Here is a 23,794-nt window from a genome sequence, read left to right on the forward strand (position 1 = left end):
GTGGTATTTCCAACTGATTTTTCATTAGTTGTACAGAAGTTGTTCCCGTTCTTTTCAAGCCAGATTTTACACAAAGGATTGATGCAACCGTAATGTGCAAAGTCAACAAATTTTGATTTTGTTGACGAATTTTGTGTAAATAATAATATTAACACAGCAGACTATAGAAGAAGAACGATAAATAAAAGATAAATTTTAGGTGGGGTGTGTGGTGTCAAAACTACAGCAAAATAATTTTTGAGGGGAAAAAATTCCGTGGAAGGGGAAATCTGAATTGCCGTGTGGGGAAAAGAAAACATTCTAGTGGAAACACTGATTTCAACATTTGTCGGGTAAAAAAAATTGTTTAGTATAATGACTACCTTCAAAAAACATTTTTCTCGAATAGGTATGACGTTTTTAATGAAAAGATTATAACTATTTGTATTATTTTAATAGAATATGTTTGTTTTTAGGTAAGTAAGCAAAAATGGACGAGGAACTTAAGAAGCTAAAGTCTATTCTCCGCGCTCTTGTTGTTTCAAGCCCGGTAACAGTGAATATGACCTCTTTGCTGAAAGACTACCGGAAGATGGTTGGCTCCCCACTGCCTTTGACCAAATTTGGCTATAGAGACCCCCTTCAGTTTTTACAAGAGCGATGCAGCGATTGTTTTATAGTGAGTATGATATATTTGGATTTTGGAGCATTAATAAAACAGACTGCTGTACTTTAAATTACAGTTAGGTATAGTGTGTAAGGAGTTCCTATTTAACTTATTCTGTTGGTAATAAATTATTTTGTTTCTATGTTACAGCTATTATTTATGAGTTATAAACACTCATAAAATACTACCTAATACGTCTGTTGTCAAGAAGACAATATATAGAATGAGAAACTAATTTCAATTATAATTTATTTTCAGTTTCTAGGACCTCCCAAAAATCCAGAATTAATGTTAATAGTACCAGACTCGTTGAAACATATTGATAAGTTTGTACAAAAGCAAAGGACATCACCATTTGTAAAATTGTAAGTTTTTTTTTAATTATGGCCATTTTATAGGTATTGTATTCCACTTCCACCATCCACTTTCCAATATTATAAGTATTGCAATAAAAACAAGATAAATGTATAGCTGCATACTCAATTAACCATTTATATCTATTAAAAATTTTAACTATTTAGAAAATATATTTTACAGTAGGGGTAAGAGAAGAAGTGTGTTAGAATCGAAATTAAAGCCAAATAATGTAGAAACAAAGAAAGAAGAACAACAAATGACTAAAAGCAGATTAGTAGAAGAGGAAAGAATGGTAATTTCATGTATTCTATTTATAAATAACTAGCTGTCCCGGCAAATGTTGTTCTGCCTTACTCTTCATCATTTAGACTTTAGAGGTATGAAAAATAGATGTTAGCCGATTCTCAGACTTAAACGATATGCACAGAAAATTTCATGAGTTTTATATATAAGATTTAAAACCATGTTTGACTGGTATTTTCTAGTATTTAATTTTATTGGAGTATTTAGAAATTAAATTCAATTTTTTAAAGTCAATTCATTTAGAAATTAAAGACTTTTTAATGGATTTTAAACGCGTTTTAATCATTATATTATTTTCCCGACGTTTCGAACACTTTACAGCGAGCGTGGTCTCCCCGTGACCGCATGACCGTTAAATCGCGTTTAAAATCCGTTAAAAAGTCTTTAATTTCTACATGTTTGTCTGTCAATTCACAATTGTAAGCTGTAAGTGACATTTGCAATAACTAAAAAAAATTATCAAAATATGTAACATCAGCCAGAAATACAGGAAATGAAAAAGCCAGAAAATGAACCGAAAGTGATGACCAATGGATATCACACCCCTGAAGTGGAACGCAAGTTGATTAACAACGTCTCCTTCAGAGAGTGCAAAATGCTTGTGCACGATATTGCTTTCAGATTCCTCCAAGAACACATATCTCACCATACCTAATCATGCATAACCTACTTAATATGAAAAACCGTCAAAAACTTTACTTTGCCAGTCTCCTTTTTGATGTTATTAAATTTAAAAAACCTTCTTATTTATATGATAAACTTTTATGGAGGACCTCCAAAGCCTCGAGTGAATGTAGGTCATGCACAAATATTTTTTCTGTGCCTAAATACAAAACAGCTGCCTTTAGAGGAAGTTTTAGATTTCTTGCTACGAAGTGCTGGAATGATATCCCGCCTCCTATTCGAAATTCTCAATCAAGGGACACTTTTAAAAAGAAGTTGAAAGCATATTTTCTCGTTGTTCAGAAACAGTCTACATAAATACCTATTGTAATTTTCTGTTTAATAATATCTACTATAAACAATAATTTACTTGATATTCATTAAAATTGTGTCCTTCTTTTACTTCATCTATTTTCTACGTTTTATATATTATTGTTCTGGAAAAGATGTCTTTAACTTCTTCTATCTACTTACTTGGCGTTGGCAATATAAATTCATAAATTACACTTAAATTCTTACACACTATTCATTTTTAATTACTGATTCGTTTCCTCTCAACTCACTCAGCCGATTTTCCGTCTGACTGGCAAACAATGATACATACTTCATACATCTTTTCAACCTTCTTACTTTATAATATAATACATAGCATAATTTAGTCCGTTCATTAAAATTATACCTACTCTTATTAGTCACTCCTCTCTACTTAATATGGTGCTGACAGAATAACAGCGTTACAGCCTCAGCTGTAACATTCATGCTGAGTCAGTATTCCCTTTCCCTGAGGTGATACAGATATCTTATATATAAAATTCTCGTGTCATAATGTTAGTCTGCATACTCCTCCAAAACGGCTTGACCGTTTCTCATGAAATTTTCTGTGCATATCGGGTAAGTCTGAGAATCGGCCAACATCTATTTTTCATATGTACCACGGGCAAAGCCGGGGCGGACCGCTAGTAATATAATATTATTACGTCTTCACATATTGTTTTACCCAGTTATACCTTGTTTTTTAAGTTATAAGTATTTTCTTAATGTACTGTATCATTTTTTGGGAATAAATGTGTTTCTATTCTATTCTATTAAGGATCTGCCGGCATTCCAAAGCAATCAGAATTCTTTACATGAAGTGGAGTCCAGCAGATCACAGGATCATCTTAGCTCTGGACGGCTGACATCATCTAGTGAGTTTATTTTTTTTTTCCTAGTTCTGGCAGCAGTTTAAGTACTTTTTGACATAGTTATTGATAGCATGTTTTATTGTTTATTTTAAAATATTATTGGCAAATTTAACTGTCAGATAAGTTAAACAGAATGTATGGAAATGTAATTAATAAATGAAATTGCCTTTTTAGAATTAAATTTTACATTACATGGTTGGCAAATATGGATGAAGAGTAAAATGTTGTAGATGTAGTAGATGATCTTAATTATCTTAAAGGTGCTTCATACTGATTTGTATTATAATAGTATCTTCATTAAATAAAATAGTATGACGTAAACTGTACTTATTACATTTTTTAAATATTTTCGTTTTATGAAATACTTTAAGCCCATACATGTGAACATGTTACATAATACATAATATATGCAATGTTACGGTTACAGGTGGTAGAAGTTTGAAGGAAGCGTTAGAAAAATTAAAAGAAGAGCTGAAAACTCTTATCTGTGAACAACCAGAGCCAGTTTGGTGTAGTGACTTGTTGGACATGTATAAGTAAGTTTTTTTTTAATTTATGTAGTTTTTATTCATATTTCAAGCAGTTTAAAATATAATTTTGTAGAGTTTTATGTTATGGTGAATATTATGGAAGATGTAACTGCAAAATTTACGAAATTAGTTTTTGGCACATTAACTTATGTATTAGTGAAATAAAATTTATAAGTATGTATTTTTATAAAATTATTACTTTTAAATCCAGTTAAAATGGTGATTACTGTTTACGATCATTTATATAAAAATTTACAAACAAGACAATTTTTTAAGAATAAAAGACGAAGTCGCATCTTTCGCCGCACTATGGCAAATTCTGAGCTCGCAGCCGTCTCAGTGATTGATTTCTCATTTGTTAAGTACTAGCTTTCCGCCCGCTGCTTAACCTGCTTCGTCTTAATAAATTTTATGCTAAAAGTCTCATCTTGTTTCATTCTTTTTTTTTAAATAGTAAACAGTAAGTGTAATTTTAAAGATTAAAGCATACATAGGGACATATGGACAGAGAAAGCGACTTTGTTTTAGACTACGTAGTAATTGAACACATTAAAACTAAAATAAAATTTAATAATATGTGTGTGTATTCAAGGAGTGTTTTTCTTTTATTAAATTTTCACTTCATCCTTTCTTCCAGAGGAAGGGACTGTTGTACTAGATTGATATTTTTTTTCCTTTTTTTCATGGTTTTTTTGTTTGTATTTGTTCAGGGAGCGTTACGGGCGCGATCTGAACTTCTCGCGGTTCGGGTTCTGGAGCGTGGCGGGCCTGGTGTGCCAGCTGAGCGGCGTGCGCGCGGCGCAGGCGGGCTACGGCGACTGGCGCGCGTGGCCCGCCACCGCGCCCGCGCCGCGCCCCGTCCCGCTCCCGCCGCGCCGCCTGCCCTCGCCCGCCGCGCCGACAGACGACGCGCTGCCTGGTGTCCCTTACGTGAGTGCAATGCATTAAAGTGTCAAGTTAAATACACATAAATATTTGTATACCGATTCGTTGGCGTCATAAGGCTATCATTTAATTCCTACTCTAGAAAAATAAGAATGAACAAGAAAAAGAAAACATTAAATACGGACAGTATTTAATTTTTTTTTTTTTTTTTACTTATATACAGAATATTTTGTTACTAAAATACAGAAGTGACAGAAATAAACAGTCTCGCAACAAACATTCATACACACGGTATTATAAAAATATAACACAGGGGATACTTTTTCTTCCTCTTTTTTTCAAATGGCAACTCCCGATCCTAGTGAGGACGGATTCTGGCAATGTCAGGTTTTGAACGGAGACGGTCTGTGATCAATATGTGACATTGACATATTTGACACTGACACACGTGATGATACTGACCAATGACTAAGGAATCCTATGGACAGGGCATAATGTTCTATACAAACAACTGATTATACAAATATCATGCATTTCGATACCGAAATAATTAAACGAATACTGTCTCTTTCTAACTAATGAATATTCTGCTAAGTGAAAATATATGACTATAGGTACGTCAGTCAGTGCTAATTCTATACCGTTTGACATTTGAAGTTAGCTCAAACTTACTGTGGCCGGGCGCCATTTTATGTTCTCGTTATTATATGATGTACATGCTCTGTCATTGCTCCGTAGTAAACATTGAAAAATATTGAATATTTTTGTGATTGTGACAAACATTTGTGTCTAAAACATATAGAGTGGTCAAGGACAAATAGTGGCATAATACCAAAGCGCAGTATTGTGGGATGTGGCTCCGGAAAGAATGAAAACTAGAAAAGTTTGTCTTTGCACCGGTATGTATACGTTTTGACTGAAATATTAGTTATTACTTTGCTGATTTACTTATTTTCATGTATATTGAATTGAGGAGTATTAACAGACTATGTTCAGTGTAAAATTGTTACCAAATATAGCTTTATTTTGTATATTTTCGTTCTAGTAAAATAATGAATTTGGGTGCTAGTGATGACTTATAATATCGACATCAGCAAAATGTTCGATGAAGACGTGCGTCTCCCAAGGCTGTGTCATTAATCTTAAGAATAGTTGCTTTGGTGAATACACTTCCAAAATAACAAATTAATTTTGCCAAGAGCAGCAGAAGGAAAAATAAAACACTTAAATTTACCTAATATGAATTTTAACTTAAGTAAGATTAATCGCTTTTATAGTAGGTACTTTAAAAATGTATTTATAAATAAGTCAGGTCAGGACTAAAATTATAATAACCTAAAAATTCATTTTTTGAAGGTTACCAAGAAGTGAAAATAGAAAAGGAGAATGGTTAGAAGCAATTGAAACTGAAAATATCAAGCCAAATGTAAAGGATATAATATCATAGTATGTTCCCTACATTTCCCCGAAAGTGCTTTCAATAGAACAATGGATATGATTAGTCTGCACGATGATGCTATACCAGTATGTCTGCCGCTGCATTCACACAGGGTGAGGTTTTTATCTGTAGACACGTGATGTCTTCCAATTTACTTTTGGTCTTTTTATTTAGATTTAGGGCTGTCATTTATAATCTAACGTGTCTCCTATTTTGAAGGAGGCCTGTGAACAAACTGAGATGGTTTTATATGATTTTTTGAGTAAAAACTTGGGTGATATTTGGTTGTTGAAATGTTATTGACTGAGGGAAAGTGCAATTTACTGTAAATACATGGGGTGTTTTAAGTTATTTTTCTATTCTTTATAAATTTATATTTATAAAGCATTTCAATGCCATAAAACCAAAAATATAAATTCAAGTTCCGCTATTGTAAGCCCTAATGTTGATATTAATTTCAAACCATCAGCGTTGCCCTTTTAATTAAAATGTATTGCATTTTAGTTTAAATGTAAAGTGAACAATGCTAGTTAATGTAAACTGTGACATTTCATTTCCAGGTACCAGTTGAGCCTCAAATCCCGTACTCAAAAATGAACAGAGTGTATCCGAGTGCATTCCAGGCTGCACAAAATAGTTTAGCTCTATAATTTTCTCTATTATTATATATTATTGTTTTTTTTGTCTATTATTTATAAATAAATAAATACAATTACTGTATATTGTGTTGTTCATCGTAATAAAATACTATTATATACCTATATTAGTATATATGTAATGAAAAATATATTTTTCATTAATTTGAATTCCCGCGCAATCTGACCGAAACATCAAAACAGTAATTTATAATTCTATGTTTGAGTCTAATCTGTGGTAAAGAAAACTTGAAGGTAATCTATGGATCTCACAAAAAGCGCTCGTCATTGTGGATAAAATTACTATTGATCCTTTATTGTGATTTAATTAAGAAACGACACAATTATAAACATTAAATGTTGTTTCTTTATTTACAGGTACGATCTTGTGTTAATACTAAATGTGAAATTCAACTAATGAATACTAAATGTGAACTATGTAAACTAATTACAATAAAACTTTATTTACAGAGAAACTCAATTGTGTTTTGTGTCGCCCAAAACTTGGGAAAATACCTTATAAAACAACATTTATTGTAAGAAGATGGAAAAATTAAAATTTATGTTCCAAGTAAAACCAACAACAGATGGAAAGTCAAACTTTATTGCCATAACCTCAATTGCCACGCAAGATGACAAAGTCTACTTAATCCCTGAAGAATATCAAACAATATCGTTTCATAAACATATCTTAGCCTCGAAAAGCTTCACCACTGTGAAAAATACATTAAAAAAACGATATCAAACCAGAAATGTTTGGATAAAAACTACAGAGGATATTTTAAAAACATATGTTGATGAGGACGGCAACATGATTTTCCAGGACCAATTTCTAGAGGAAAGTACCCAAGAACAATTATCTTTTGAGAGTAAAAAGTATTCTGAAGATCCTGTAATAAAAATTTTAGAAAAATTAGTTGAAGATCAACAGAACAAAGAAAAACAAAGTGTAAAAAAGTTAGCCGAGAGATTTGTTATTGAAAAGTTTGACGGAAGAAACTCAAGTGCATATGAGTGGATGAATGTATTTGAAAAAGAATGTACAAGGTTTGACATAATAAAAGATGAAGAAAAAATTGAAATCTTCCGACTATTTTTAGAAAAATCATGCACTGATTGGTATTCTTCCATGATGATAAAGTTAAGTCTACACTCCGAATGGTCAAAATGGAAATCAAGTTTCTTGCAAACTTATGCCAATAAAGGTTGGACATCTAGCAAGTATGCTTTATCGTTCAAGTATCAATCAGGATCTTTACTAGAGTATGCAGTGAAAAAGGAAAAACTTTTACTCGAGATAAGGAAAACAATGGATGAAGGCACCCTAATTGATATAATTGCTGCAGGCTTACCAGATTTTATAACAGATAAAATTAACAAAGAAGAAATTTTACATACAAGCAATTTATTCAATGAACTAGGCAAATTAGAACATCTGGTCACAAAGAAAAAAAATATCTTCAAGAAAAAAGAGGATTTAAAGCCAATTAAAGAAAAATGCAGTATATGTGAAAAATTAAAAAAAGGCATACGCTTTCATTCAGAAGATTCCTGTTGGTTTAAACAAAAGACAAATATTGAAAAGGATAAAAAGCAAATAAAACTTATAAACAATTCAGAATTAGAATGTGAATTACAGTGTGAAGACCAAAAAAACTAATAGTGCCGCCATTGATCAAAATAAAATTAGTACTCAATGAAAATATTGAAGTATTCGGAATCTATGACTCGGGGTCTAATGTCTCATTGATAAACTCAAAATTATTAAAGATAAAGAATGAGGATACCGGTCTCTCCAACAAGACAAATTTAAAAACGATTAATGGCGTTAAGAAGGCAAATGGAATAATTACTCTTGATGTTGGCATATTTGATTTAAAAAAAAAAATGAATGTTTTTGTAATAGACAAAGAAAATTTTGATTATGATTTTTTAGTGGGACTAGACTGCATAAAGGAATTTTATCTAGTTCAAAATGAAAACTTGGAAATTAGCCAGAAAATACCAATACAAAGAAATGAAATTGTTTCTAAGGAATCAAATAAAAGAAATACGGATTTTAAGAAAGTAAAATCCGAAAATTTAGTAAACTTCAACGAAGACTTCAGTGAAGAAAACTTCAAAATTTGTATTAACCATCTGGACTATCTGGAAAAGGCTTTGATTGATGAATTAATATCCAAAAATAAAACAGTGTTCGCAAAGGACAAATATGACATAGGAAAGGTAACTGATTATGAAGCACACATTGATCTGCTAGTAGAAAAATATTGCAGTAAAAGGCCATACCGTTGCACAATGGAAGACAAAAAAGAAATTGAGAACCAGGTAGCAAAATTATTAGAAAAAAATATTATAGAAGAATCATATAGCCCATTCGCAGCACCAGTCACATTAGCATTTAAAAGAGATGAAAACAAACGATCAAGATTGTGCATAGATTTTCGTGACTTAAATAAAATAGTGGTACCTCAATCACAGCCATTTCCTCTTATTGAGGACCTCATAATAAAAACAAGAGATTGCAATTATTTTTCAACTCTTGACTTAAATTCAGCATTTTGGTCTATACCTTTGCGTGTTTCAGATAGACACAAAACTGCATTTGTGACACAAGAAGGTCACTATCAATGGACCTGCTTACCATTCGGATTGAAAACTTCTCCAGCCATCTTCCAGAGGATAATGTGTAATATAATACGGAAGCACAAGCTCACAGAGTTTACGGTATGTTTCATTGATGATATTTTGCTATTCTCAAAATCTTTCTCGGATCATGTCAGGCACCTAAAACAACTATTTCAAGCAATTAAAAGTGAAGGTTTAAAACTAAAATTCTCTAAATGCACGTTTGCAACAGACTCAGTTAAATACTTGGGTCATGTAATACAGAATAACTCAGTCAGGCCACTGAAAGATAACTTAGTATCAATAAAAGATTTTCCAACCCCAAAAACTCAAAAAAATGTGAGGCAATTCTTGGGGAAAATAAATTTCTACCATAAGTATGTGCCAAATATAGCAATAAAATTAGAACCATTACATAACCTTTTGAGAAAAGGACAACCTTTTAACTGGACGAAATCGTGCCAAAAAACATTTGAAGAAATGAAACAAATATTGTGTTCTCAACCAATATTAACAATCTTTGACCCAAACTTACCTATTCACATATACACAGATGCCAGTATACTAGGAGTGGGAGCTGTCCTAAAACAACCACAAGAAAACAGCGAAGAGAAACCAGTAGCATACTTCTCAAAGAAATTGAATCAAGTACAAAAAAGAAAGAAAGCTGTTTATCTGGAATGTCTTGCAATTAAAGAATGTGTAAAATATTGGCAACATCTATTGATAGGTAGGAAATTTATTGTCTTTTCCGATCACAAGCCACTGGAGAATATGAACATAAGGTCAAGAACAGACGAAGAATTAGGTGATCTGTCATACTATTTATCACAATATGATTTCCAAATTAAATATTCTCCTGGAAAATACAACACTGAAGCTGATTGCCTGAGTAGGAATCCAGTCCTCGAACCCCATGAAAACCAAGATGAACAGTTAAAAATAGTTAACACAATAACACTAGAAGACATCTTAAAAGATCAAATAAAAAATGAATATATACAGTGCAGAAAAGATAAGTTACAAATAAGGAACAATGTTTACTACAAGAAAGTAAACAAAAAAGAGAAAATAATTATATCGGAGAAATTCAGCTTAGAATTTATGAAAAATGTCCATACAGATCTTGGTCACATAGGAATTAAACAGATGCAAAGAATGATTAGCTCAGTGTATACAGCAGAAAACATGTCAAAAAATATAAAAAGTATCTGTGAAAATTGTATAGTATGTTTAAAAAATAAATCAAGAGGACAAAATAAATATGGATTGATGTCCCACTTGGGTCCTGCTACAAAACCTTTTCAGATATGCTCTATTGATACCATTGGGGGTTTTGGAGGTTCTAGATCAACAAAGAGATACTTACACCTGCTATCAGACCACTTTACTAGGTATGCATATATTTTAACATCAAGCACTCAAAACGCAAATGATTTCATCAAACTGATAAGAAACTGTGCAGAAACAGATGAGATTGAATTGATACTCTCAGACCAGTACCCAGGTATCAATTCAAAGGAGTTCAAGAATTTTTTGGACGAAAAGAATATTTTATTAATTTTTACTGCAGTGAACTCTCCTTTCTCAAATGGCATAAATGAAAGACTAAACCAAACGCTAGTCAATAGAATCAGGTGCCGGATAAATGAACGTGAAACAAAAATAGCTTGGTCAACTATAGCCCACAACTGTGTAAAAAATTACAACGAAACAGAACACACTGTTACAGGGTATGCTCCAAAATACCTACTCTATGGCACAGATGTGACAATTTTACCAAATGAGCTGAAGCAGGAGAAGACAGAATACAATTTGTTCCAGGCTAGGAAAAAAGCTCTTGAAAATACAATCAGATCACATGATTACAACAAGACAATTTATGATAAAAATCGCAGACATATAGACTTCAAAATTGGTGATACCGTTTTTGTGGAGAATGGAAACAGACTTAATAGGAAGAAGCTTGATGTATTAAAACTTGGGCCCTACAAAATTTTAGAAAAAATATCAAAGTCAATTTACAGGATAAACACGGATCATAGGAAGTCAGAGTCAAATTTTTTCCACATCTCGAAACTAACGCCAGCCCCTGGCTGCACTTGAAGAGTATGTATGTTAAGCTCATTATTTTCTCTTTGGGAGGGAGATGTAATGAAAAATATATTTTTCATTAATTTGAATTCCCGCGCAATCTGACCGAAACATCAAAACAGTAATTTATAATTCTATGTTTGAGTCTAATCTGTGGTAAAGAAAACTTGAAGGTAATCTATGGATCTCACAAAAAGCGCTCGTCATTGTGGATAAAATTACTATTGATCCTTTATTGTGATTTAATTAAGAAACGACACAATTATAAACATTAAATGTTGTTTCTTTATTTACAGGTACGATCTTGTGTTAATACTAAATGTGAAATTCAACTAATGAATACTAAATGTGAACTATGTAAACTAATTACAATAAAACTTTATTTACAGAGAAACTCAATTGTGTTTTGTGTCGCCCAAAACTTGGGAAAATACCTTATATATATTATGTTATTTCATTATATTACATTCCTCAAAACTGAAATTACCAAATTGTAAGTCTACCGTAATCCTTATATCGAAGTCAAAATTGAACTGGATTTATCAAATTATACAGGGTTAGCTATCTTGTCCGGCGAGGTTGCTGGTGTTTTACAAGTAACCCTGTATAGGTGTTACCGTCACGAGCAGCCATCGTCATACTTAATTTTATTAATTGGCATTGTCATTTTTTCCATTTGTAATTTTACTTCTATGTTTTGTACAATAAAGTTAAAATAAATAAAAAAGAGTGTGTGTTTATGTACACGCGTTAGAAGTTACGCGCCAAAAGAAGTATAACTTCAAAAAAAATATATTAATATTATTTTTATATCGATAAACATAATAATGTTTATCGATATATTCTCGGCACTAAACACCGCCATGTTTTGTTACAAGCAATATGGCGCCGGCCACACTTTTTTTGTAGGTATGTCACTTCCATGTGATTCCTTATTCATTGATACTGACAAACGTGATAAAGACTGACACGAAATATATGTCGTGGTCATATCGTAGATTTGATCATTTCAATTTTCATGATATGAGTGGCCATTTCACGAAATGGTCGCATATCGTGAAATGGCCAATTTAGTTTGGCCACATCATGATGTGGTTTGGGCAGATCAATGATAAGAAATCGTTTCACGATATGGCCAATTAACGCACGGTTTTTTCATGAAATGATCAAAATTATTTGATCATATCGTAAAATAGTTACATTATTCGTTGGTAGAGGCGCTGCAAGCTCTGTGTTTATGTGATAAGATGGCGGCCGCTGGCGAAAATTAAATTATTCGCAGTTAAAAACTTCATAATTCGTTTAATAACAATATTATGAAGAAAGTCATAGCAAAGAATTTACGACGAAGAGGTACGAGTACTATGGAAAATGTGGATATCTTATATGTATTTCAGAAAAAATGCGACTTAAATAAAATAATTTAAGAAACTACTACTATATTATTATAATTGTTTGTTTTTTAAAAAGCGATCCGCTGCTGGCACTCGCCGGCCGCTGCCGCGGCACGCTCGCTTTGCTCGCTCGGCTCGTGCGTTGTTTATCAAAGTCTAACCTAACCTAACCTAACTGTTTTCTATTGCAAAAATGATTCGCTTCTGGCATTCGCCGGCCGCTGCCGCGGCACTAACTTAAACGACATTAAACAAGTTTTTAGAATATAGTTATTCTGAAATTTTTTAATATTTTATGGACTCTTTATATTTTATACGATCTGGCCAAATGTGGATGACCAAATCGTGAAACGTTGACGATTTAACGATCTGATCAAACTATATTGGCCATTTCACGATATGCGACAATTTCGTGAAATGGCCACTCATATCATGAAATGATCAAATCTACGATATGACCACGACATATACACTAATATTATCACAGATCTAGAACCACTAGATTCCGAATATGCGTGGCCACCTCAGTGCATTTCGCTCTATCTTCGAGTGTTGCCATTTTATAAACTTTCCTGCATTTTAGGGAAAATTTTCATTAAAAATACGTCCTCAAATTCACTCTTACATTAATTATTTATTACAATTCAGTGTAATAAATAAATAATGTTAGGTGAATTTGAGGACGTATTTTTAATGAAAATTTACCTTTGTAGTTTTTATATACATAATATACATTCGAGAAGGGAAGACCACAAATAAAGGAATATTAAATTCAGATACAGTTTCAATGTGTTTTATTATCATAGGTTAATTTACACATGTATAAATTTCTGTGCTAAGGGCCGATTACAAATATTGGAACATAAAAATCAAGTAGGTACAAAATCTACGTAGCCCGATGTCGAATGTTTTTCGTACGTTTTTGGGCTTATGAAATTTAGACATAAGGAAAAGTTGCGTGATTGGCTTGAATATCGTTTCCTTGAGTTTTAGAAAATCTTTATTTCCGTTTTCGATGCTGCGGAGAACTTCTGTTTCTTCCATATTTATAAGCATTTAACAAGCAATTTGTTAAGACGATTAGCTGATATCTGTTTTTGCTTCTGCAACTGAAAAAATAAATTGTACCTCTAGAATATAAAATATTTTTTGTGTCAAGGCCATTATATTAATTATTTTAATACCAATATATTGATATCAAAGTATAACATTAATATACATATATAGCAAATAATTAGAAATAAAAATACTTCAATATATTAAATTTGAAACTATGGCATCAAAACAACTCTGCTTTTAGAAATAAAAACATTTTTTAACACGTTAAACGCTTTAAGAAAAATCGAGTATTTCCATTCAGGCCACAAGGCTCATCGGTGAGCCTTATCATACCGGACCGTTCGAGCCACGGTGGTCACCCGTGAGCCGCGTGACAGGTCCAACGTAAACGCTTCCCACAAGCCACAGACTGCAGCTATGAAACAAAACGCGTATGGAAGTGAGCCGCGAGGCCCAGTAGCCGGTACGGACTGCGTGGTTTTCAAATCCGATGGAAACTTACTAGTTTTATCCGGGTTTTTGTAAGAATGCTAGGGTTGTTGTTGTTTGCGATGCTTTCTAACTGCGTTAGCTCCTCTTGAGTTAGTTCAAAATCGAAAAAAGCGTAACCGATCCTCACTACTCGACGTAGCGCACGGAAGTGTCGCGCGTGAGCGTGCGGCGCCGTGGGCTGTGCGGTGACCCCGCGGCCCCCCGCCAACGGAAAATACAAAATCCTTTGCATGAGGCCACGGGACTCACCCGTGAGCCTTTTACAATATCTTAAAAACTAGACGGTAAAAGTCGCTTGTTATGATTTATCATACGAATTACTTAATTTTATGAACATTGGGATTACAATTTTAAGTTGATGAAAATTACCGATTATCTGATTACGGCTTGGCTCGAATGGAAAAGTAAGCTGGGCTCACCGGTGGGTCGTAAAGCGTGCAACGTGTTAAAGAGAAATGCTAACAATTAATGGCAAATAAAATGGAATTAATGCTTAATTTACTCCGGTTATAAATTTTTATCCATTATTAAGTATGTATTACCAAATAACTTGTTATTTTTATTAATTAAGATGTATTTTTTAGTACAAACCAGTTTTCGAGTTTTAGCACCTGGGGACACATTTTAATCATTTGATTTCTGTCTATTCCTTTTAACTCCTCTATAGCTCGTTGATGGTATTGGAATTTGGATCATCATTTTGTGTTGCCGATACTGACTGCACAGATTCAAACTAAAAAATATAAATTCTTAGATCTATATTTTTAGTTCAGGATACATCGCCCATTTTTGCAAGTGACTACTATCAAGCTGATTTTCCGTTTGTAGCTTTATTTTGATGAGACACCGAATAATTTCGTGTACGAAACTCTCGATTGTGGTAGCTAACAGAGATAACAAGGATAATTTTTTTTGATTTGATGGTTCTCAAATATTTATTACGCAATTTGTAGGACAATATGTCTGTTGAATTATATAAACATTAACTAAGTGAAAACAAAAAAATCAGCTTGTTAGTAATCATTTGTGATGACCTCGTTATCGATACACTTTGGAAAGAGGGACTCTTTGAACCAACCATAGATTTTGTAGGACAAATATTTTTTCGAATAATTTAGGTAATTATCTTGAGATTGAACAAAAAAAAATCAGTGAGTAATAAATATTTGAGAACGATCAAATCAAAAATTTTTATCCTTGTTATCTCTGTTAGCTACCACAATCGAGACTTTCGTACACGAAATTATTGGGCGACTCATCAAAATAAAGCTACAAACGGAAAATTAGCTTGATAGTAGTCACTTGCAAAAATGGGCGATGTATCCTGAACTATTTACTTTTATTTTACTAGAGAGTTAATATAAAAAGCAATTTAATATGTAACAAAGTTTAATAAACGCATATGAAAATAATCTATCTTAGGGTTATAGGAAAATCTAACAATGGAATTTGATTATGATTTAAAATCAACTTCTTAAAATGTAGATAAGTAATTACATTCATGCTTATTGTTGGCGTAGCATTTGACTCAAGGAGAGATAATTTAGGTTTGCAAACAAAAAAATTGCGTTAAAATTCTTTGAACATATTCTCGCTTTTTAGATGGTACCCAATTTTACCGACTAGCATCAATCCATATTTTACGAATGCCAGAATATGTTGGAAAACTATGGGACAAACATTTTTTTGCAATTTTGTGGACTTTTTTTCCCATTTGCAGGCAACATTGTGATTGAGGTTATCTTACACTTAAAAGCTAAAATTACCACGAAATATTAACAATAAGAATGATCAGTTGATAGGAAACAGTCAATTATAATGATTCTGATATTATGTATCTTTATTTAATTGTTTACTTACGAATGAAATGAAATTCCATCTGCGTTTGTTTCCGTGCGGCTGTTATAGCCTAATACGCTGCAACCACCCATAATTATAAACACTCAGTTCACGTAGTACATTCAGAACACTTTTATAAATAACTTCCAAATGTATTTATCATCAAAAAGAACAGTAGACACAAGAAAACTAATTAAATATCAGATCTGCTTTGTTTGTTTGGCCCAGCTTTGATAGTAGGCCATCAAAAAAGTGGCCACGAAGATAAGGTAAAAAAAAACGTATCTACATCCCCGTATCTTCTAATGATATGTCATTTGTCGAATTCTGATAAGTAGTTTAGAAGTTACGAGGGAACAGATGAACATACATACATACATACATACATACATACATACATAGCCTGTCAAAATCATAACCCTCCTTTTGCTTTGCCGTAGTCGGGTAAATATTATGAAGAAGGATTAGGTTGTTATTAGTCAGTTCAATAAAGAAACGAATCTTCAATGGCGGCCAAAGCTGACTTTGACAGATGGCAGGATCAGCAAAAAAGAAAATAAAAATAACGTAAATTGATAATTATTTTATTAATTATTTCAAATTGTTTGTTGACAAACTTTTTTGTTATTGTATTTGTGTATTTATATGAATTATCATATTTACGTATACAGAATGTAATAAAATTCCCATAATACGTCTTGTAATAAGCCCATAAAACTGAACAACTTTTCCCAAAGAACATATTTTGTCAAATTCCATTAAAACATTATTTATTTTCGCAAATGCATAATTGTTATTGTAAATTTATGATAAAAACTATTATAGGGAAAATCAAATACATTTTAGTGATTTTATTTTTCCCTTTTTTTTTGCATACCGTACGGCCGTGTGTGAGCGAGAGGGAATGATAAGCGCCGCCATTGAAGATTCGTTTCTTTAGAGAACTGACTAATACTTTGTGGATTGTTTTGTACGATGTATTTTCAATTATTGAACAAATAATGAAATTTTGAAACTAAAAATTTTGTCCACCGTATGAATGACGATATTTGGTGATTGTGACAATTTAGAATGATAATATTCTAACTCAAAAAGATGAATAAAAAACCTCAAAATATTTACGGGTATAAATATTTTGACAGATACACATTTATCATTGATTTAGTTTTGTATGTAGTAAGAGAAAAAACAAGTAGCTGAACATTTTGCAAAGTTTTAATTTGCATTAATATCTGTCAGGAGCCGGACGTGTTCCCCGCGGACTGCATGCAGCTGGGCGAGGCGCTGGGCGCGGCGCCGCTGGGCGACGTGCGCGCGGGCGACCTGCTGGAGGTGATGCTGGGCGAGGTGTACTCCCCCTCGCACTTCTGGATGATGCGCCTGGGCGACGAGTTCGACATCGCGCTCGACGCCGTCATGGACGAGATGACGTGAGTGCTGCGTACACGCACTTAACACACGCCACTATAAAATGACACTACAAACACGATACTTTACAATCGAAACTTCAAACATGACACTTCACACACGACACTTAACACAACACACTTTACACATGACACTTCATACTGACACTACAAACACGACACTACACACAGACACTTCAAACACGACACTCAAACACGACACTCAAACACGACACTTCACACACGACGTTTCACACACGACACTTCACACACTACACTTCACACACGACACTTCACACACGACACTCCACACACGACACTTCACACACGACACTCAAACACGACACTTCACACACGACACTCAAACTCTACACTTCACACACGACACTCCATCCAGTCACTATAAATACGACACTCAAACACGACACTTCACACACGACACTCAAACACGACACTCCACGCACGACACTTCACACACGACACTCCACACACGACACTTCACACACGACACTTCACACACGACACTTCACACACGACTCTCCATCCAGTCACTATAAATACGAAACTCAAGCACGACACTTCACACACGACACTTGACACACGACACTTCAAACACGACAACAATTAAATAATTTCCATCTGATTACATGTAGACAATAGATTATTCTTATTTTTTCTTTCGAATTGAAAAACTAATTTTGATTGACCTTTTTTTATTTAAAAGCTACACCTACCTACCTACGTAAATTTTGTCTAGTTCGGACAATTTGAATGCGATCTAGTTTTAAGTTAAAAATATTATTTTGTTTATTTCATCTTAGTTCAATGTTATTTTAAGTAAGAAGATTTCTATTTGGAAATGAACTATTGACATAATTTTGTATCCCGTGCAGCAAGTACTACTCCCGCGGCGAAGGCGCAGGGCGGCGGCTGGCCGTGGGCGCCGTGCGCGAGGGGCACTGCGTCGCGTCCTGCTACGACGGCGACTGGCACCGCTCCGTCATCGTGCGCATCATGGATTGTGATACTGTCAAGGTGAGATCTCACACACACACACACACACACCTTTTATACACACATTTTTCATGCGGTATACCGTTACATTAGAGTCGCACGTGTGACACGTCTTAATACTTTTTGAAATTTTGCTAATAATTTGTACCAAAATATAAAAATTATGAGTGTTGGTGTTTTTTTATGTGATAATGCGTTTGCGCACTTTAAAAAAAAATATTTCAAATTTTAACTAAAGTACATTCACGAGTTACAAAAAATCTCATATTCGTTTAATGTGATTTATAAAAACCGTATTTCACTTGTTTTTTTTTTTTTTAATGTTCACTCGTGTGTTGGTGTCGCGTGCAGGTGCGGTACGTGGACTACGGCACGGTGGAGGCGTGCGCCGTGTCGGGGCTGCGGCCGCTGCTGCGGCGCTGGGCCGCTCTGCCCGCGCAGGCGCTGCGGGCCCGCCTGGCCGGCGTCGCGCCCGCGCACAGCCGCGTGTGGCCACTCCCCGCCGCCGCCGCCTTCCTCGCCGCCGTGCGCGAGCGCCGCCTCGTGGCGCACGTGCTCAGCGCGCCACAGGTATGTACCGCGCCCCCTCCAGCTCCCCCCCGCCCCGCCCCGCCCCTCCGCAATCGATAAATAAGACAATTAAAAACTCATGATGTATTAACATTGGATTTATCAACAGTCATTTATAGGACAAATATGCTATAACTATATAACGATAATCTTGTAATTTCCAGGAGGACGGGATCCTCGAAGTACTTCTAATCGACACATCAACGGAGGAGGACGTGTGCATCCACTCGGAGCTGATCCGCGCGGGCCACGCCGTGCTCTGCACCACGACCCCCTCCGTAAGTCGCTCCGACCCCTCCAACCCCTCTAAACCCGGCAACCCCTCGAACCTACAGCCGCGGCTCAGACGACACGTGCTCCGATATATCGGCCTCCGCCTCAGAAGTGGCCGGTCCTCGCCGCATACCAACTTGGGAATGTGATGATAAAGATAATAATAACATCAAAAGTGCGCGCCTCTCAAAGATCAAGGCGATCAACGATAAATTAGCTAAAACTAAACTGACTAAGATTAGTGAAGTTGAGAGCGTGTGTAAAGTGTAAAGCGCTGCAGAAGCGTCTCGAGTTGGCAAACACTATAGACTTTGAATTCTCTAAAGGCCGCTGCATACGTGACGGGTAAATAGTTCGGACGGGACGTGAGCAGGACGGGCACGTGATTGCCTCGTCCAAAACGGGAACGTAGTGCAAACGCATACGCACCGTGGCATTGGCATAAGTTTTTCGTCGTCCATTTTCGATAGGTACTTGGATTGGATCAAGGCATCACTACTTATCTCTCCGACGCGAACGGAGCGACTGTGCATACGTAGCGAAATCACGGGCGGGACGGGACGGGGACGTGCTAAACATCGTCGCCGACGATATTTTTCCCGTCCACGTTCCCGGCCCGTCGATGTTCCCGTGACATATACGTTTTTGGATACATTTTGTATGCAACGATGTTTCCAAAACTTCCCGTCACGTCCCGTCCGGATAAAAACCCGTCACGTATGCAGCGGCCTTAATGAACGTATTCTGTATATTTCTGTGACTTTCTTTATATGTGTATACTTATGTGTATAAAATTTGATTTGATTGACAACCTTTATCATTGATGTAAATTAAAAATAAATTTGGACCTAGAATAGACCCCTGTGGCATAAGAAATTCATTAACAAATTCATTAACAAATTCAACAAAACGAGCCTAAACTTGGCACACCTAGCTCTACTCGTCTATTAGTTCCAGTAGCAGTCTTCGAAGTACACCTGCAGGTCACTCCATCAATTCCGGTGGCAAGGTCTCAACGTAACTAACAAAACGAGCCCAAACTCGGCACACCTAGCTCTAATCGTCTATTAGTTCCAGTAGCAGTCTTCGAAGTACACCTGCAGGTCACTCTATCAATTCCGGTGGTAAGGTCTCAACGTAACTAACAAAACGAACCCAAACTCGGCACACCTAGCTCTACTCGTCTATTAGTTCCAGTAGCAGTCTTCGAAGTACACCTGCAGGTCACTCCGTGAAGTTAAAAACTAAATATGAAATTTAAAATCCCATAAGTATGAAAAACTATAAATACAATCTTTCCTTTTTGTGCCTTGGTTGTCGGTGCAGAATGCGTCAATCTTAGGCGTCAATGATCAAGTTTATTAGGTCAAATGTGGGTCAAATATTTTATATACGTACAGCGATCTTTTCGTAAACGAGGAGCTGCCTACAAGCGTCACAGCGTCTACTCACAAAGGCGTCCGAGCGCCGAATAAATTACTAAAATATTTCATTACAAATTTTTGTACAATAAATCAAGATAGTGATAAATAAAATAACCCTTATTTCCATGCAATAAGTATCACGCGTTACAGTTAAATATGTGAAAAAATAAGATTTTATTTTAATTTTTTTCTCAGCTTATTTGTAACATTTTGATAGTTTTATTTAGTACCTTTTTGAGATAGACATGTCTACTTACTTAAAATATTTTTTAATAAATTAATTTGTTTTAATAAATACAAGAAAAATATTCGTTTATTCAGCACGATATTGTCAATTTTGTGTGAAGAGGCAACGGAAATTATTTTTTTCAATATTATAAACCAAAATTTTCGACTAAAAAATTTGTACCATTTAAAGATTAAGGATTAATCTATTTATGGTAATTATTAGTTAAATTTGGTTTTGTACTATTTCGCCGCAAAATGCACCGAAAACTGCTTATTTTAGTCAGATTCGTAAACGCGTCCTTAAATTGAGTATTTTCTAAAGTATATATAAAATTAACGAGTCGGATCGGTTTACAGAAGTCGGAGAGTTACCTGTACCCGACGTTCCACGCGCTGGAGAACGGGCTCACGCCGAACTACGCCGGTATCAACGCGTACATCCGCGACGGCGTCATGCTGGACTTCGTGGAGGAGTACCGGCGCCACGTGCCCGTCGCGCTGCCCTCCCCCTCCCCCTCGCCCTCCACCTCACCCCGCACCTCCCCGTGCCCCAACCCCTCGCCGCCCCCCTCGCCGCCCCCCTCGCCCCTCCCCTCCCCCTCCCCGCCCGCGTCCCCCCCGCACGTGCAGGCCGCCCCGCTGCTGCCCTCCATGCCGGCGGCGCCGACCCCGCGCCTGCCGCGCTCCGCCAACCACCTCAACTGCATTCCTCCACAAGTCAACAAGAGCGAAGCGTACACGAACCGGCATAACATGCGAACACGGGCGCACAGGCCACAGCGGACGTCGTTCCCGCCCGCGCCTCCGATGCCGTTGCCGCCGGTGTTCGTGGGCCCGTTCCCGCTCATGTACCCCGCGTTCCCCGCGCCCTTCCCCTACCCCTACCCGGCGCCGTTCCCGGGCCAGCGCGCGCCCTACCCGCCGCACATGCCGCACGCGCCGCAGGTGCCGCCCACGCCGAGCGGGGCGGTGAGTATCCCGGCGTCGGAGTGCGAGATCTTCGCGACGCTGAGCCGCGTGGACCCGGCGGCGGCGCAGCGCTACATGCTGGCCGTGATCGGCCGCGCCATGGCCGGCGCCGGCACCGGCACGACGGCGGGCGGCGTGCGGCCGCGCAGCTCCACGCTCAACCCGCACGCGGCGGAGTACCGCTCGGTGGCCGCGAGCCCGCTCAGCGGCGGCACGGGGCAGTGCGGCCGCCCGCCGCCCGGCTTCGAGAAGAAATGACCTGTGCAGTGTGCGTATAGTTGTATACGAGTACGTTTGTACTTTACTTTTTGATAAACTTTTTGCGTGTAGCAGGTATCAGTTTTGCGCATATCTGGCCCTGTATTATTCTTTAAAAAAATAAATTTGATCGAATGTCGAATTTCGAGACATACCTATATGGCCAAATAAATATATGTTGCTGGAATTAATACGGGTGTGTCCTAAGGGTTTGTCGATTTCTACGATAAAGATTGAGTGACATATTAAACATTGAACTAACGCAAATAAATATTATTTCCGATTCTTATTATTTTTTATGACATAAAAAATATCTCGATTCGACCCGACTTCGATGAGTAGGTACGAACGATATAGTACTGTTGTAAAATTATTTTCGTTAACGCAATAAATGAAAGCGACAGGCAGTTAGTGATTTTTGTGATTTATATTTGAATTTTCTATTTTAGTTTTAAGTGTTACATTTATTTTATATTTAGTCTTTAAGAAAACTGAATTTGATATTTCTGTTTTTTCATTTTTATTTTTGTAGTTATAACATACTTTTATAATGGTACATTTATTATAGTTTATTGCATTGCGAGTATTACACTTACAGTAGTACTTGAAAATTTGACTAATTCAAATAAAATATATCTATTTTTGTTTACATATTATATATCTATATGTGTGACTTGACTTTTTCGCTCGGTTTCTTACGTAACCAAATGTTGACTCCAATAATACATTTATAATAATAGGTCTCACCCACCGTGCTTTTATTATTAAGTTCCTCATATTCTAATAAGTAATATCGTAGCTGTAGCGTTATTTTGACCTGTTTTAAATGCTTGCAATACATAAAATGTTTGTAAAGTAAACGTTTACAGTAAGGAGTTAGTACAATAAGGAAAATATGTTAAGACTCTGTGATATAAGCTGTCTTAGAATGTTGTTACAACAATAGCTATTTGCTACATCCATACTTTAAATAATAAAATGTGAAAAATCTTATGTTTGGTTTTTATTTCAATTAACATTTTTCCTTCCCCTTATCTCTAAATGAATGATATAGACATTGAAGTATAATAAACAGTAGTAGTAGAAAATTGAATGAAACTTTTAGGAAAACATATATTTATATTATTTTCATAGTCCATTGAAATTTTTAAGATCTATACCCGGCGCGGCGAATGATGATCCCTATGACAGTTCGTCTTAGTGATTGCTCGTATGATGGGTCGTGTCGATACTTTACTATTTTATAGGCAAAGGCGTGGTTTGCATTCAGCCACGTTGGTAAACATGTTTTTACAAATATTATAAAATTCATTTTTAACGTCTATTATGTTGTTCTGTGATGTTGTTGTTGTATTAACCCCTCAGCTGTCGCGGCGCGCCGCCTCAAAAAGGTGCTGTCTGTCGGGCAAATTCGAGCGTTCGGCGCTGATTTGCCGATTTTTTTCGATATTAAAATTTGTGATATAAACTTTAACCTGTGAGACTCTAGTAAATTTTGATGCTAA

At 35.9% G+C, this 23,794-nt stretch overlaps 1 protein-coding gene and 2 long non-coding RNA genes across 3 annotated transcripts; 2 read left to right on the plus strand and 1 right to left on the minus strand.

The window, feature by feature from the left end:
• Positions 1-339: 339 nt before the first annotated feature.
• Positions 340-23,282, plus strand: LOC123705365 (tudor domain-containing protein 5-like). Its single transcript, XM_045654108.1, has 12 exons — positions 340-388; positions 456-658; positions 905-1,011; positions 1,184-1,295; positions 3,060-3,156; positions 3,581-3,689; positions 4,394-4,613; positions 17,387-17,577; positions 18,447-18,588; positions 18,919-19,137; positions 19,302-19,415; positions 21,420-23,282. Exons 2-12 carry the CDS (start codon positions 470-472, stop codon positions 22,287-22,289), a joined length of 2,370 nt encoding a protein of 789 aa, XP_045510064.1. The 5' UTR covers positions 340-388; positions 456-469; the 3' UTR covers positions 22,290-23,282.
• On the plus strand, positions 5,427-6,726 carry LOC123705601. Its single transcript, XR_006753318.1, has 3 exons — positions 5,427-5,467; positions 5,925-6,119; positions 6,567-6,726. It is a non-coding gene; the product is annotated as an uncharacterized LOC123705601 (long non-coding RNA).
• LOC123705599 lies at positions 13,537-16,398 on the minus strand. The gene is made up of 3 exons (XR_006753316.1): positions 16,169-16,398; positions 14,900-15,041; positions 13,537-13,866 (listed from the first exon to the last, which is right to left on the minus strand). It is a non-coding gene; the product is annotated as an uncharacterized LOC123705599 (long non-coding RNA).
• Positions 23,283-23,794: the final 512 nt, after the last annotated feature.

The sequence above is a fragment of the Colias croceus genome, chromosome Z, assembly GCF_905220415.1.
Source record: "Colias croceus chromosome Z, ilColCroc2.1".
In the NCBI taxonomy this organism is placed as follows: domain Eukaryota; kingdom Metazoa; phylum Arthropoda; class Insecta; order Lepidoptera; family Pieridae; genus Colias; species Colias croceus.

What these genes read in the sequence shown, in the direction of transcription:
- LOC123705365 (XM_045654108.1), top strand. Translation starts at nt 470, where the DNA reads ATGGACGAGGAACTTAAGAAGCTAAAGTCTATTCTCCGCGCTCTTGTT. An exon ending in CGCTGCCTGGTGTCCCTTAC is followed by an intron (nt 4,614 to 17,386) that starts GTGAGTGCAATG and finishes AATATCTGTCAG; the next exon opens with GAGCCGGACGTGTTCCCCGC. An exon ending in ACGTGCTCAGCGCGCCACAG is followed by an intron (nt 19,138 to 19,301) that starts GTATGTACCGCG and finishes TGTAATTTCCAG; the next exon opens with GAGGACGGGATCCTCGAAGT.